The following is a 17,620-nucleotide window of genomic DNA, read 5'->3' as shown; positions in this document are numbered from 1 at the left end:
CCTTCAGTCCAGTTCTGCTGAATTTTGTAAACCACGGGGCCACCACTGCTGCATGACAGCGCTACACTCGAGGTTCCCAGCAGCGGATGCTCATTCTACAACTCAAAAGCAATAATCCCACAGCAGGACGCCAGGGATGGGGTTGATGCCCCCGGAACCCATAATTTGTCTTTACCTTTCAGGGCCGGTAGGTGAGGGACTGGGGGATGCAGTGGGAGGGGGGATTTTTTAACACAAGGCTGCACGGAGTGGGAAAGTCTGTGTACCTCCTGGCCAGCATTAGGACAAAACACAAAGACCAGGGGGGGCACAACGATCCTCTGCGGCCAGAGCTCTGAGCGTGGACATATTCGAGCAAGGAATTAGGAATTCCAAGCTCAGCAACAACCCGGAGAAGCACCGGAAATGCTTCGGACCCTTTCAAAGGGAAGTCGATTTGCAAATCAAAGTTGCGGCAACTCCGGGCACCCGGACTACTTCCGCGGGTTACTCTGGAACACCCAACAAGTTTGGCCACCCAGGGCTCCGCGTGATAGTGCCGCGCCGCAACCACGACAGAAGCAACTTGTCGCTCAGGCGCGGGTCGGCCTCCGCACGCTGCTAGGGCCGCCCGGGCTTGCAGGGGACTCGGTATCAGCCGGCCCGTGCCGTTTCAGGGGCTCCCCCAGCCGGGAAGTGTCTCCCGTCGCCGCCTCACCTGCCTGGCGGCCCCGCGGTCGAGGAATCAACAAAAGAGAGGACAATCGAGAAGGAGAGGGGCACCCGGCGCCGAGCGCAGGCAGGAGTGGAGGGGGCGGCTGGGCTGGCGGTGGAAAGGAAAGAGAACCTCGCGGAGCCAGGGGTGACACCCCGGGCAAGCGCCAGAGAGGGGACCAGGGCTCCCACCCGCTCCATCACACCCGCGCGCACACACGCACAGTCACACACCTCTCCTCCCCACCCCACCCCCCGCCCGCCTCATCCCTCTCCTTACCCAGCATGGAAAAGATGAAATCCTTGGCAGTGTGGATCTCCAGCGCTCTCTGGTCGTCGTATTCCCGCTGGTCGTGCCTGGTGAATTCCTGGATGAGTTTGTTCAGTTCCTCCACCCGAGCTCCAGACCTGAAATCCAGCTCCGGGAAGGCAGGCTTGTTGTTGCAGCCCAAGGAGGCTGCCTTGCTGGCGGTGGGAGCCGCCATCTTCATGCAAAACGCGCCGAGCGCTGGCTCGGCGGCGGCCGCGGCACCCACCCCCGCCCCCCACCCCGCCCCGGCCTCCCGGCGCGGCTGGGCAGCCCGGCCCGTGGGCGGGAGGGTTGGCTTCTGGGCGGGCCCCGCGTCGCGCTGCGCTCCGGGCGGCCGCGCTCCTTCGCGGGAGGAGCCCCGACTGCGGCGAGGTGCGCGTGTGGCCCCGGTCTCCGGTCCCCGCCCGCTGCACCGCTGCGGGGCCCCTACCCTCCCCGAGCCGCGCTGGTAGCGGTGGCTGCGGCGGCGGCGTCCAAAGAGCGGAGCCGAGCCGAGCCTCCCCCGGGGCAAGGAAAGTGAAGTGGAAACAATGTGAAATTCACCAGCGCCGAAATCAACAAGCTGCCGGCTCCCGTGTTACGGAGCCAGTACCAGCATTCCCATTTAAAGGGACAGCGCACCCGGTGGGAAGAAAAAATAAATAAATAAATGGCAGAGGTTCGCGCGCCCAGATCACTTGCCAGTCTGTACTCCGGCTGACGCGCGTGGTGTGGACGCTTTTCTTTCTCCACCACCACCCCCTTTAGGGGCAGGGCTTGCCCAGCGCAGCCAAGGAGAAAGGAGTCTTCCTACACTGATCTTAGGGCGGTGTCCCGGGCGAGAACGTTTCTGTGGGCGCGTTTCTAATCTCCAGCCCACTAACTTTAATACCTTTAGATGGTGGGGAAATGTAAAACGTATCTTCTGCCTTTTTTCGCCTAGATTGCCGAGAATGATAAAATTAGCGAATCAGAAAAGAGAGCCCATCCCGCCGCGTATAGACACTTCCAATTAACCACTCAAGTATCTCTTTACCTTTGCCCTAGGTAATTAGTTTTCCTGGATAACAACTCATTCAACTTAATATATAGTGCCTTAATGAGAGCCAACCTGCTCGAGCATATAGAAGGAGATCCAAATGCGGGGGTGGGGGGAGGGGGGAAGGGAAAACAATGAACTGCCCCAGGGTATAAAGAAGATTGGAAAAAGAGAAACTCTCCCATTTGACTAATAGAATTTGAGCACTCTCTGTTTGCCAGACCGGAATGACAGGCAGTGGGTGGACAGGGATCAGCCAGAGGACTTGCGCCCCCACCCCACGCCCCTGGAACTTAGGGCTGTCATGACAAGGCTGGTGCAGTCCAGTCCTAGTCCTCTAGAAAGCATGGCAGATGTGGCTTCAGTGTTCATGTGAGTCACACACTAAGGAGGCCTGTTGACTCCTAGAAACAAAGGTGAATTGTTCTCTTGTCTCCATCCGGGTCTGTGATCCCCACCGGAGTTCTCATCACTGAAAAGTTCACAGTCTTGTAAAACCTGGAAAGGACGTCTGGGCTTTGCCCTACTTTCCCATGTGAAATGGGATAATAATAACGACATCGTCATAGGCTGCTTTAAGAATTAGGGAAATAAGACTGGATGACCAGAACTTAGTATAAGGAATGACATGTTCAGGAGCCATTAGCTGCATCTGCTTCTGCTGTTGATAAAACTGTCGAGTGTGTGTGTGTGTGTGTGTGTGTGTGTGTGTGTGTGTCTGTCTGTCTGTCTGTCTGTCTGTCTGTCTGTCAAGTTTTCCAGCATGCACGAGGACTGCATTCTTGCCTGGTACCTGTAGAGGTCACAAGAGGGCATCAGATCCCCTGGAACTGGAGTTCCAGATAGCTGTGCCATGCCACATGGATGCTGGGAGCTGAACCCTGGTCCTCTACAAGAGCAAGTGCTCTTAATTGCTGAGCCATCTATCTCTCCAGCCCCTTGCATGGGATCTTTACAAAAGTCATTGCTCCGCACTTGTTTCTGCCTTTTCTTGTAATATTTGCATCATGGAGGCTTGCATCAGTTTTCCAGCGAAAATTACTTTGATTCTAAGTTAGCACTGGACTTGGTAGTTTTGAATGGCAGAGTTAGTGAATAAGATCTTCCTTGTCAACACTTTTTTCTTGTCTGCCAGATCAGAATCCTATGAATCATTGACAGACTATTTATATTGACAATATTACTGAATTGTAAATATCTTACAGGTCTGCGTTAAGATGGCAGGCATATCTATCTCTCTGAATTGCGAGAGAGAGAGAGACGATAAAGACATACTCCTCAACAGACTGTTGGAAGATGTTTTGCCCTCTGTCCTACTACACGGCAGCTTACCATCACTTTTCCAGACACCTGTTTTTAATAGTTCCTGCCCCGTCTTAGGTCCTATTTTTTTCCTTGTTTTTTTTTTAAAGACCAAATCTCACTATGCTGCTCTGGCTGACCCTGAACTCACTATGTAGTGAGGTTGACATAGAACTTCCTGAGTAGTCTAAACTAGCCTGGAACTCAGAACCCTCCTGCCTCTGCCTCCTGAATGCTGAGATTACAGGCATGTAACACTATGCTTAACCACATTGTGGTTTTAATTAATGAATGTGAATGAACAGATATCCCTCAAAGTCCCAGAGATCATTGTTCAGGTGAAAGCAACCACACAGGACAAGGTCAGCTACCTATGGCTTTCCATCATCACTGTTATAAATGAAATGGGCAGTGGTGGTTGAAGCCAGTAATCCCAGCAGAGGAGGCAGAGGAAGGCAGATCTCTGTAAGTTCAAGGCCAGCCAGGGCTACAAAGCAAGTTCTGGAACAGCCAGGAATATCACAAAGAAACCCTGTCTAGAAAATCCAAAAAGAAAAATGATAATAATAAAAAGTTGGTATAAGTGAAGAGATTGCTCTTTGAGTCAATTAAAGTAAATGCTGGTCTTTCAGTCCCTTTTTACCTCCTCTACTTGCTACGGATGTCAGAGAAGAAACAGGGCTGGAGAAGATAAAGAGCAAGAGCAGCTTCTGCAGAGTCACTGTAGGAGCCTCGCGATAGGTCTGTGGACATGACTGAAGGATCCATTGTCTAAGTAAACACTCAACCAGGCTTTCTTCACTTGTAACTCCAGCTGCAAAGCAACCAGAAGAGCTCCGTGTTTCCCACTGGGGAAGGGACCTTATCCTTCTTCCTGGTGCCACGAGTACCTTGAGAGAGAGAGGTCTCTGTGTTTGCCTCTCTAGAGCTGTTTGTTTTTAAACACAACTCTGAAAGTTCATGGCAAACCCTCAGCCATGAATAGCTAGTCTGTGCGGAGTGTGTATTAAAAATAGCAGGCTCCACATCCACATGATGAAGGAACAGAACATAATTTTAGCCAAAGTTTGTCTGGCCTGACAGGGATTTAAATAGCAGTTTAGGCTACAAGACGTGGCCTTCTTGGCCAGGCGGATGTTCAATAAAAGTCTAATAAGCAGAAATGACAAAGGTTTCTTATGATTTCCAGAGATACACAGAAAAACAAAAAGCAAATATCGCAAGCCTGTTGATGGCAGAAGGGACACGGGAGGTAAAGCCCATCTACCATCTTTATAGTGCAGATAGGAAAATCAGAACATGGAAGAGGAAAAGAACCTCGCATGATGCGTGAAAATAGCACTGTTCCTATCTTCATACTAGCTTCGAATTTAGTAAGTAATTATTGTATTTCCATATTGCCAGAGGGAAGAGATGTCCCCATAAAATTACATAACCATGATTAAGGGAGATGTGGAAGGAAGGAAGGGAGGGAAGAAGAAAGGAAAGAAGGAAGGAAAAGAAAAGAGAAAGGAGAAGAAACAGCCTTTGGGCAAAATGCACTTACTTCACTTGAGACTGAAATATTAATAAACCAGGAATTACTGACATTTGGCATCATCTGTCTTATGTTTTCATATCATAGATACAAAATTAGGACTAGAGCTAAATCAACCTGTGGGGTTTGCATGGAAGATGTCCCCACATAGACTCAGGTATTTGAACACTTGGTTCCCAAGTGACGGCACTGTGTGGAGAGGCTTGGGTGGTGCAGCCTTGCTGGAAGAAATGCTTCACTAGAAACCATCCTTGAGAGTATATAACTATGCTAACCTTTCAATTCTCTTAAAGATTGGACCTCTCAGCTTCCTGCACTTGGTCTGTGCCTGTTGACCACCATTCCATCTCTGCCATTATGGATTTTATCCCTCTGAAACCATAAGCAAAATCGTTCTTCTTTTTTCTTTCTTTCTTTTTTTTCCCCTGAGACAGGGTTTCTCTGTGGCTTTGGAGCCTGTCCTGGAACTAGCTCTTCTAGACTACGCTGGCCTCGAACTCACAGAGATCCACCTGCCTCTGCCTCCTGAGTGCTGGGATTAAAGGCGTGCGCTACCACCATCCGGCTCACGAAATCTTTCTTCTATAAATTGCCTCGGTCATGTATTTTGTAGCAGTAACCGAAAAAGAACTACGACATAATCCCCTCATCTCTTTCTCTCTCATATGTGAGAAGGAGTTGAACTCAGTGCCTTACCCAAAGGTAGGAATAGTCTCAGTCCCAAGACAAGCTTGTGATCCTCCTGCCTCACCCCTGGAGTACTTGGGATTATAAGACTGTGCCACCAGCCACAGTGAAATCTCTTGAATTTCCAAACTCCTTTGATGACGATCGTGAAGAAACCAAGTCACAGGAAATGCTAGTGAGTGGTGTGGGGAAGGGAAACCGTATTCACTGTGGGAAAGTGAGCTGAAGTAGCCACTGTGGAAGTCAGTGTGGAGGTTTCCTAAAAGCCTAAAGATAGAACTACAGTATGTTGCAGCAATAGCACTCTGGGGTATAAATGCAAAGAACACTTTATGCTAGCACAGAGATACCTCCAAACCCATATTTATTGCTATTCTAGTCACAATAGGTAGGAAATAGACTCGGCATAGATGTCTGCCCATCAGCTGATGAGTGGATAATAGAAGTGTGGGACACACAGACAATGGAATTACATTCCGCCATAAAAAAAGAATTGAAGGCACTGGTAAAATGGCCCAGAAGTTAAGAATATACTGTGTGTGGGACTGGAGAGATGACTCCGTGGTTAAGAGCACTGACAGGTCTTCCAGAGGACCTGGGTTCAGTTCCCAGCATCCACATAGCAGCTCACAACTGTCTGTGACTCTAGTTCCGGGGTTTCTGATACCCTCACCTCCACATAAAATAAAAATAAATAATATTTTTAAGTGCATACTACTCTTGCAGAAGACCCAATTTCAGTCCTAACACCCACATGAGGTGGCTCACAACTTCCTGTAACTCCAGTTCCTGGTGATCCTGTGCCCTCTTCTGGCCTCCGCAGATAGTGCACAAAATACACATACACACACACACACACAAGCACACACACACATAAATTCTTAAAAACAAATAAAATATTAATTTTTTAAAAAAAAGAAATAAATTTTTCAGAAGATGGATGGAATTGGACAATATTGAGTGGTTAATGGAGGCTAAGATAATGTTCTTTCATGTGTAGATTCTAGCTTCTAGTTTTCATATGTGTGTTTACATAGGGGTGATTGTGTTTAGAGGCCAGGAAACTAGAAAGGAGCCCATGAGAGGATAAGGAAGAGGTTGTATAAGAGAGTGATGTGTGATTCCCCTCTGTATGCTGTGAATATGTTTTATTATTATTATTATTATTATTATTATTATCATCATCATTATTATTATTATTATTATTATTATTATTATTATTATTATTAGTCAATGAATAAAGCTGTTTTGACCAATGACTTAGCAGAGAAAAGCTAGGTGAGAAATACAAACAGAGATATAGAGAGAAAGTGGCTGGAGGAAAGGAGAGGCCATGTACCTGCCCAAGGAGATGAACGCCTGGACCTTACTGGTAGGCCACAGCCTTGTGATGACACACAAATTAATAAAAATGGGTTACTTTAAAATATAAGATCTAGCTAGAAATATGCCTGAGTCACTGGCCAAGCAGTGTTGTCATTAATATAGTTTCTGTGTGATTATGTGGGTCTGGGCAGCTGGGAAATGAAAGAGCACTCTCCATTTACTGGAGAGGAGCAGGGAGAGCGCATGAATTTACATGTGATATGAAAATGAACGGGGGAAGTGCTAAGGAGAAAAGGGTCAAGAAGAGGGAGTGAGGTGAGGGGGAGAGGAAGGCCCACTGAAGCTAAGCATGAATGAGAATATTATAAGGGAACCTGGTACAGAGTAAGCCCATTTAAAACAAAACAAAAGAACCTTTCTCAAAACATTCAAGTCTCTGCTTCGGACAAACTGGGCAAGCTTGTCTCTGTGAAAACAGGCAATTGGCCATTGCTATGTCAGGGAAACCCCTGCCCACCAAAAATATGGCTACAGGTCTTCCCTAATACTTGAGCTCCACCCCTTTGGATATGCTCATGTTCCCATGATTCTGAGAACTTCGCCCAATCCCTTCCAGTTCTCTACCGAAACCACGCTATGGGCCCAGAGAGTCTAGCCATGAAGAAAATCCGACAGCTGTGAAGTCTCAGCCTAGCCTTTTGCTTCAGTCTCTCTTTCTGCTGTCCTGTGGTTGGAGGAAGGGAAGGGAGAAGCTGTAACTGTGGAGAAAGAAACAGAAATTGGAAATGTGTATGACAAGATCAGAAAACATTGATTAACACTCCTTCCATGGTGGAGGACATGACAGGTCAGCAAAACGCTGCTGTGGAAGCTGCCTCAGTTTCCCTTCACCTCCTGCTACAGCAGGTCATGATGGGTTTCTGACACTATTCTCCTTTCTGAGATAAGATGCGCTCAGCAAGATGGCGTTAGAACTGTCATCCTTCCATTTCCTAATGGCCCTCCAACTCCACTCCCTCAGTGCTCAGTCTTGGAGACCTGTATCACCTCTCTTTGCCTTTATACTTTCTACCGCAGCCTTGTTGCTCAGGCTTCATGGAAGCTGCCTGGTGTCTTTTGTGTCTCCCTTAATGTCTGTTTTATATGCGTGGTAACTGTGTATATATATATATATATATATATATATATATATATATATATATGTTCGCCGATATACTCACAGTTCCTACTAGTGGATCTCAAGTGCAAGACAGTGGTCAGTAAATGCTGAGAGATTTCTAAAAAATAAATAAAGGAATGAGTGGCCTGCTTGCCCCCTTCCTAATACGTGTTCTTTCCTTCAAATTTCACTGGCTCTATTGGAGGCAGCTACTAAGCATAGAGAAAAACACCAGTAATCTCTCACAGTTTGGAACGTGGAAACCCTTCACCCAGCATTTGACGCTTACCACCTGGGTCAAGCCTTCTCTGAAAGCCACTGTGAAAGTGGTTTTCTTCTCCACCATCAACACTTTAAAATCTAAGCATAGGCCTTTTGCTCAATGAATTTATGACACAGTAATTCGGGAAAAAAAATTACATCTGAAGTTTCCTTTCTTCCTCCTCCTAGAGGCACCTGCTTGACGTTGTTTCTACACATCAGGTGAGAAAGGCAGGGTGATTGATTGCCAGCAAATATAAATAACTTTAGGTATACACTCTGTACATGAACTCTGTGCCACTGACTTTCATGGCACCGTCTCAGAATGCCTGACAGAACAATTAACAGGAGGAAAAGTGGATTTGGGCTCATGGTTTAAAGGCGTCTCTGCCTGTGGCCATGGGAGGGTGGAGTGGCATGCCATCACATGCAGGCAGGCTAGAAGTGGGACCAGCCCTTGTGGCTTGGTATCTATCTTGCGTTCATCACTCACTCCCACCTCTTAACGATTCCCCGGTTTATCTTCAGTTCCCTAACTCCTCCACTTCCCAGATAACACGAGTCAGAGAATGACTATTGAACCAACGAGTTTATTGGGCTTACTTACAGGGAACATGAATGAGGAATTGCCCACAAAGCCATGGGTGTCTCAAAGGCCATGTTGGTATGGGGGATGACTCCCCTGGAGCTTTCTGGCCAGCTTGCAGGTAGCCTCTCCCCAACCGGTGTTTCCTATATGGGGCTTGGGGTAGGGGGACAATTAAGAAACAAACCTTGACAAATGTCCCTAACCCATTAGCCTTCCTGTGAAAACTGGGGAGGAGTCGTGACCAGCAAATCCCGACACTGTCACATATGTCCTCTTCTAGGCCATGAGAGAACTCGAAGACCCAGTTCTAGGTCCTCTGTGGTGAACCAAGTCTTCCTTCCTTTGAGTGTTTGCTCATATGTCCTCAGTGGAGCATGATACCTTGCCACAAGAAGAGTGGGAATATGTGGTCTCTTCTACTATGTATGGCTAACAAAATAAGAGGAAACTAATTTGGAATGTGCACACATGTGCATGTGTGTGTGTGTGTGCATGCGTGTGTGTGTGTGTGTGTAAATAGAGGTCAGAAGCCAGAGAGATGAGCAGAGAGTACAGAAATGTGCTTCAGAGACAAAGCCCAGGGAATGGAGAGATTTATTAACATAAGAACCGCTTTGCCACAGTGTGCTGCCTGATGGAAGAATGACTGCCCTACAACACGTGTTCAGAACGGTGCTACCTCTCCAGCAGGCTCAGGGGATGGAGGAATACCTTCCTGAGAGGACACACCCCACACAGACGATGCCCAGCACTAGACACCACGAGGCACAGCATACTCATTTTCGCTAGAACCTCATTTGTTTATTTTCTTTTTTTGGTTTTACATACACATATACATGCATGCACACACACACAGACATACACACATACACAGAAACACAGAGATAGACACACATATAGACATATAATATACGCACATACACAGTTTAAAACAGACACAGACATATACATGCACACAGCTGCGTGTGCAAACACATTTCCTTCCCTTTGGCTTTCCTAATGCTCACTTCTAGTAAGTTCTTCCATTTTGCCTTAACCAAAGAAATTTTGTAGTACAGAAACATGCCATAGACATCACACACACACACACACACACACACACACACCTCTCACATCATTTTGTATTCAGAAAGGATCTCAGGAAAAAGGAAGTTTCTTCCCTCAGCGCATTAATTTCCCCACTTTCTGACAGAGATGGTCAGTCCGCTGAACAGATCTATTCCATTGACAAGAGAATCATAGCAATACCTGATTTGTTTTCTGGCCCTTGTCAAAAGGAGTGTCTCTAAACCCCACACTGTAACAAGTTTCTTGTAAGCCTTGGCTTCCTCCTACCCCAACAATGAATGTCCAGGGTAGTTGTGAATAGAAGGGGCTGTCTCGCCTCATCTGAGACCTGGTGTGTTGCATGATGGTCCAAAGCTCATTTTCAATTCCAAGTTGCAGAACCTGGAGTGAGAGCATTTGAGGAACTGCTGATATCCCTTTAGCTCTGACAATATTATTGCATACAGCCATAAATATAGTTCCTGGACCATGCCTTCTGATTCTGAGTTCTCTCCTAGCACTGTCTAAGCAGAAAAAAACAAACAAACAAAATGAAAATCCCACTCTCGAATGCTTTGTATTTCTCCATGTTCCTTGCATAGTCTAATGCAGAAAAAGAGAAAACATTAATAGGAGACAATAAAAGGAGTGAAAATATGGAAAAGAAGAAAGCAAGCCGTAATTGTGATTTTGTGCATTTTACTGAAGCTTGCCTTAATTTTTTAAGAGGTAGGGTAAAGCAGGAGGAGGCGGGAGACATGCAGTGAGTGAGTAAATTCAAACAAAGAGTGATCTGCATGTCGGGAATGCTGATTTGAGGTCGGTGCTACCCATTAGTTAGCTCCACGAGTAGAAGAACCCCCACATCTCGCTTTCCTTCTGTAAATGAAATAGAATAAAATGTCATCCAGGCATGACACTCCGAGACTGTATCTCTAACATGCGAAGATAGATAAAGCAATATTGTGCCCCTACACACTTTTAACACACTTCATCTGTTTATTTCCCTCAGTCTATCCTTGTCAGGGTTTTCCACTCCAGTTAGACTCCCCTCCCTGCCTCACCGCCCTCCAGATCTTTGCTCTAAAAGAATCAGCCTGAAACCAAAGCAAAGAGGATCAACAGTGCATTAAGGCCCCAACCTTGGCATATCCTGGCCAATTGCCTCTTACTCCTGCTGGGGTGGGAAGTACATTGCTGATAGCCACTCTGCAGATCTACCCTGGGACTTGATTCTGCAGCCTCGGGTCCTTGGGACTCTTCAAGGCACAGCAGGTGTGTTAGACTCCGCTCCGTAAAATGAGAGTAATCTGAAGGTATCCAAAGAAAGAACTCAGGGAGCATTTACAAGAGGCTACAAAACAGCAAAGCAATGGTCAATGTTTGCTCCTCGATTTCAGAGCAAAGGTAAGTGGTTTGAGGACCAAATACAGGGCGACCAAGGCACAAAGAAATGTGACTCCTTTAAGAGTAAAACTTGTTCCAGGACAGGCTCCAAAGCTACAGAGAAACCCTGTCTCGAAAAACCAAAAAAAAAAAAAAAAAAAAAAAAAAAAAAAAAAAAAACTTAAAAGACTATTTTATTTCTTCACCAACTGGATAGGGCAGAAATTCAGTCCTGCAAATTGCAGCTGTGGTTTGTGTATTTTGAGAAGAGCAATTTAAAAAAATCTGAGGAACTAATTGATAGTTGTCTGGTTTCCTTTAAAGAACGGAAAACCATTGTACAGTAAATAATACCTGAATGGATCAGTTTGTCAACGATCAAAAATAGATGCAAAATTAAGGCTGCAGCTCTGAACAAAAATGACACATATTAAGGAAGAGAGGAAGACATCCTGAACAGTCACAGCATGGCTGTCATCTTACTGATGCAGATGTGAGGGCAGCAGAATTGCCTGTGAGGCCTCTGGGAACCAACTGTGGGCTTTATGCATTTTGGTTTTTGTTTTCAATAAGAGCCTGTTGTGCAACTTTTTGGGTTGTGGGGAGCAGAGATATCTCTCCACTATAGATAGGGCACCAACAACTGACTACCCAATTCTCACTTGGTGAACCAATGAGTTTATTTGGATGACTCAAACATAAATGAGGGGTTGCACACAAAGCCATGAGTGTCTCAAAAGCAGCTACATTGCCAGAAAACGCACCTTGATAAGGTGGGCTTATGAAAACTACATCCATATGTTGGCGTAAGCTGCTCATTTGTTCCTGGCCACCCAGACCAATTAAATCACTGCTTGGCCTATTAGCTTATGCATATTTCTAGGTAACTCTTAGGTCTTAAATCAACCCAACTCTATTAATCTGTGTATCACTATGAGGTTGTGACCTACTGGCAAGGTTCCAGTGTCTATCTCCTCTGGTGGCTACATGGCATCTCTCTCCTCTCTCTGCTTAGAATTCCCACCTTGCCCTATTCTGCACTGCAATAGGCCCAAAGCAGCTTCTTTATTAACCAGTAATATTCACAGCATCCAGAGGGGAATCACACATCATCCATAGAGATTCCTGATCAACTTGAAGGTGTTCTCTCCCCCAGCATGTTTCCTGCATTTGTAATGTGTAGTGATGAGGCAAACAGGCCTGCTATTCATCCCACCCAGCTCCCACATGACTAGCTTTACACCCAAAATAACAACACACAAATTGTATTCATTTAAGCACTGCCTGGCCCATTAGCTCTAGCCTCTTACTGGCTAACTCTCACATCTTGATTAACCCATTTCTATTAATGTGTGTAGCACCACAAGGTGGTGGCTTACCGGGAAGATTCTAACCTATGTCCATCTTGGGCTGGAGCTTCTGGCAACTGCCTGACTCTGCTTTCTTTGTCCCAGCATTCTGTTCAGTCTACTCCGCCTATCTAAATTCTGTCCTATCAAAAGGCCAATGCAGTTTCTTTATTAACCAATGAAAGTAACACATAGACAGATGACCCACCTACATCAGTGATGTTAGGAGGGAATCCTCTGAATCGTGTAGTTTTCAGAGCATCCTGAAATCTCAGGAGCCTTCATTTTCCATTTTGGAAAAAAATGTTTTCTTTTGGAAGCAGTAGCTACACAAGAGAACCAAATAATGTGAGATCCTATACACCAGCTATCCATCACTCAGTCAATGCATGCTTCAAATTTATAAGTACCCTATTGCAAAATCTGTGTAGTCATAGCTAGCCTGGAACTTGATATGTAGACCCAACTAGCCTGGAACTCATAGAAATACATCTGCCTCTGCCTCCTGAGTACTAAGTTAAAGCCATGGGCTACCATGTCTGGCTAAATATGGCTTTTTTATTCCTTCTTCATTGCAGCAAATGCTTACTGAGCCTGTTTCATTCACAAGGTCTTTCCTTGACCCTGAAGACCCAAAGGTGAACAAAACAAAAATTCTTGTCTTCCCAGATTTACAAAATGTAATGCCAGGTCAATTACATTTCAATAACCACCTGGATATATTTTGCCAGGAGCATATCTCTGTTACAGAGTTCTCTAGAAAAGCCAGACCAATAACGCAGATCTACATGAAGAGGTTTACTTCAAGAAACTGGTCCATCGGTTGTGAGACCTGACAGGTCCAACCTGCTGTGCAGGCAAGTCTGGAACTACTGGGGCAGAGGCAGACTAGAAGCTCAAATCAGACTTGATGCTGTGAGAACCCTTCTACAAGCCACAGGCTTTGTCCTAGGGACATCTCCGCTGGCTGGATATGACCCGTCTACACTGTGTGGGCTCCTCGTGCTGTGAGCCATACTCTTGAGTGGAGCTCCATAACTAAATAGGGTGTCATAGAAGTTTTGACAATAAAAGGTTTCTGAGTACGCAGCAAGCAAAAATGAGTTCAAATCAAACACGTACGGGACGCCAGGTGTTTTTGATAGTGTTCGCCTGGATTTTCAAGCAGCTTCCTTTCAGCCTTGGTTCTGAGCACACAGAAGCACTTTATACTCAGCTCGCCCTAGTAACACAAACCACCTGGACACACTGGCTCACATCTAAAACTGTTGCCTAGGTGGCCATCAACAGGTGAATAGAGAATAGATACATGATAGTTAACGACAGGATTTTATCTGACTTAAAAAATATTAAATAATAAAACTTGCAGGAAAAATGGATGGATCTGGGTTGTATCATATTACATGAGATAACCCAGACTCTGTTGGAAAGATAAAATCTCATCTGCTCTTTCATACGCAGATCACAGTTTATTGTGTTTATATGTTCGGATGCAATGGGTGGGGGTTGGGTGTAGTCTGTGAAACTAGAAAGGGGGCTGTAAGAGACTACCAGAGGCAAAAAAATGGGGCCTCTGCAAGGGGTGGGAACGTAGGCAGACCTTGCTGTAACACCTGGACTCAGATTTGCAACCATTGCATATTATGAATTGTGGTGTTTTTACTGCACACTCAATTATTTGCTCTTATGGGAACACAATGGCTTTGTTACAGAAAATAAAGACTTTTTAATATTTTTTCAGTCATTATTTCTCAGCAAGTAAATGTCAAATTCATGTATCTTTGGATTGGGTTGTACTAAAATGTTTAATTTTAAAAATTGCTGTCCGAGTTGCTGATTTGAGTTTTATAAAAAGAATCTTGAAATGAATCTCGCCTTGGGATTAAGGCACAATTTCCAACAATCTCTGAAATATCCCTAAACACACTTCTGCTATTTTTTTTTTATGCAAAGCAGCATTCTCAGCATTGATGAGTATCAAATCAAACTATCAGCCAACCCTGATAAAGAACCTGCAGGATCAAATAGTCAGCCGGAGCCGGGCGGTGGTGGCGCACGCCTTCAATCCCAGCACTCGGGAGGCAGAGGCAGGCGGATCTCTGTGAGTTCGAGGCCAGCCTGGTCTACAAGAGCTAGTTCCAGGACAGGCTCTAAAAAAGCTGCAGAGAAACCCTGTCTCGAAAAACCAAAAAAAAAAAAAAAAAATAGTCAGCCGGGATTTAATTCTTATATAGAAATCAACAATCACAGCCAACTCATTAGTATGTAAGTTTGCTCTCATTTTCTTTATAAATGGTAAAATTATATGGATACTAAAGTGTTGCCTTAGAGTAACTTTCTTGGTAATTTATTGTCAATTAATGTTTGACTTATATACCCATTTTATAGACCCGAGCTCATGTAAAAATGTCTTGAGTGAAGTGGCATCATGGTAGAAATGCTTGAGGAAGCCTTCTTCTAGAATAATTGACTTCAACTCAATTTATTGTAGATGTTAACCATATTTACAAAATGCTTTTGAAACAAACACCTACATTAATCTTTGACCAAATATCTGGGCCAAGATTAGTCAAGCTGGTACTGGAAGTTTACCATCACACCATTGACTCAAGAACATTTATTGAATATTTGTCTTATACCAAGCACTGAGATGCTCATGCACACTCGCTGTCCCTTAAAGGAAAGGTGGACCTACGTCATTTACCAAAACACATGACTCTGCAGTCATAACAGAGAGAGCACCTGCTCTCTGCAGATTAGGGAGACTGTACAATCCTTTCAGGTGAAGAAAAGAAAAAGCTGAAGTTGCACACGTGCGTGCGCGCGCGCCCACACACACACACACACACACACATCGACCTTGGCCTTGAAAATGGGTAAAATTAGAGCAAAGGAAACGGGAGAGTGGCTGGTGTTCCTAAGGGGAGTGGGTGGTACAAGAAGAAGTGTGGAGTCAGGGAAATGTGTGGCAAATTTAGGAACACTGAATGGCACAGTGTGTCTGGAAATACAAAGCATTCATCAAAATTGTGTTTCTTTAGCCACTGATTACTCCATCGTTAATCAAGTAGTCAGTCCAAATGCAACAGCACATTTGCGGATGAAACAGAGAGAGCCTGGGATTATTCCAAAGTCACACAGAAATGCTTGAGGGTGTGCCTCACACAGGCTTCCCTCATGGCTTTTCAAGCTGAGCTTTGCCACCCCTGAGGAGGGAGCAAGCTGGTTTCTGTTTTGTTACTACTGTTTTTGGACTTTTAAATTTTATTTTATGTGTATTAGTGTTTTTGTTCTTTCCTACATATATGTGTGTGTGTGACATTCCATAAGAAGGTATTAGGTCTGCTAGAACTGGAATGACCGATGCTTTTGAACCACCATGGAGGTGCTGGGAATCAAACCCAGGTCTTCTGCAAGAGCAAAAAATGCTCTTAGCCACTGGGCTATCTCTCCAGCTCCCATTTCATCTTTGAAAAAAAGATCCTTTCATAAAGGAAAGAAATTGATGAGGTCTTGACATTCAGTGAACAGTGGGCTATTGATTCTTCAAACAAGATGTTCTGTGATTTGTGTGCCACAAAATTAAAACCTTGCTGCTTTTACCACCCAACAGGGAGTGTATTCTGTGTTTTAGTGTGTAGAATATGCATGTGCAATGATTACATGGCTATGCTCAGGGGAATTTGTGTGCAGAGAAAATATAGGAACATCATCTTGGTAAAACTCACGTAGACACCCGTGATTTTGTAGTACTCTGTTTTGTATATTCTTTCTCAACAATCTTGTCTAAATGCCTCATGTCACACTGCAATTTCACAGAGTAGCTGTTGCTTAGCAAATGGTTAGAAATGGACTAGTTCTGCTTACTCTGTGACCAGCTCTTGCCATGCTTGCCTTAAACTCAATCATCCTTTTGTCTTACATTTGTATGTGAGACAAAACAAGGAATAAAACAGTTGTGAGTTTTCATTGAGACCCAACGCTTTTATGACATTCTAAACAAGGAGCCTGGCTTTGAGCTTGGTGTAACTAAAAAATAAAGACGACAATATTAGAGCTGTCAGACAATTTCCAGAAAGATGGTTTTGTTTTGTTTTCAGGTTTACAGCAGCATGAATTGAACAGAACAGAAGCAACTAGCCCCCCTCTTTTCTCATCCCCATCCCACTTTCACTGAATGGAAGGGAAGCTGAGGCCGCAACCAGGAAGTGATGTCATCAATTGCCTGGCTTCATATCGCCCCATAAAATGCATTACCTTAATTAAATCTATCAAAGAGGTTAATAAAAGACAGGCTGGGGAGAAATGATGCTATTGATCAGAGGTATTACATAAGTGGTTCTCACTAGGGGTGAGCATTAACAGGCATGTGGGGCACTTAGGGGTTGCCAGAGTTCAACTTCCTCCGTGACGAGCTCCATATTTGTCTCATGGTGGTGCTCTTCAATCCTCTTCCAAAGATGAGTGCGTCCCGAGGCTCGTAATCAGCTTACCTCACATTTACACAGTGCTTTAGATTAATTGGGCACCGTCCCATTTTAGTGCTAAGCCCTGCTACAATTTTGTAAGACAGGGAACCTATTCACTTGGAGACTTCTGGGACCACATTTCAGAGATCAGAGTTCATCCACACCACTGTAGATCAGGATACAGGTGTTAGTTGCTGCTTTGTCGACTTGACCCACGCTGCAGTCATCCAAGAAGAGAAAATCTCAGTTGAAAAAAAAATGCCTATATAAAAATGGCTGTGGGAAGACTGTGGGTCATTTTCTTGATTAATGATTAGCTTGGGAGTGCACAGCCCAGCGAGGGTGGTACCATCCCCAAACAGGTCAGCCTAGAGAGTCTAGAAAAGAAAGAGAAGCAAGCCAGGGAGAGCAAGCCAGGAAGTCATTTTTCTCCAAGGTTATTGTATCTGTCCCTGCTGGAGTTCCTGCCTTGACTTCTCTCCCTGAT

General features: G+C 45.0%; 1 protein-coding gene across 1 annotated transcript in view; it reads right to left on the bottom strand.

Annotated features, from left to right (window-relative positions):
- Nucleotides 1–1,222, bottom strand: part of Mb21d2 (Mab-21 domain containing 2) — a 97,622-nt gene extending 96,400 nt beyond the window's left edge. Inside the window, exon 1 of the mRNA XM_038345585.1 lies at nt 974–1,222. Within this exon, the coding sequence (XP_038201513.1) occupies nt 974–1,184 (211 nt within the window). The 5' untranslated portion in view covers nt 1,185–1,222. The remainder of the gene's footprint in view (nt 1–973) is intronic.
- Between the last annotated feature and the right edge of the window lie 16,398 nt (nt 1,223–17,620).

Source organism: Arvicola amphibius, chromosome 10 (genome assembly GCF_903992535.2).
Source record: "Arvicola amphibius chromosome 10, mArvAmp1.2, whole genome shotgun sequence".
NCBI classification, from domain to species: domain Eukaryota; kingdom Metazoa; phylum Chordata; class Mammalia; order Rodentia; family Cricetidae; genus Arvicola; species Arvicola amphibius.
The sequence above is the reverse complement of the archived record's forward strand: the minus strand, read 5'-3'. Positions and strand labels throughout refer to the sequence as shown.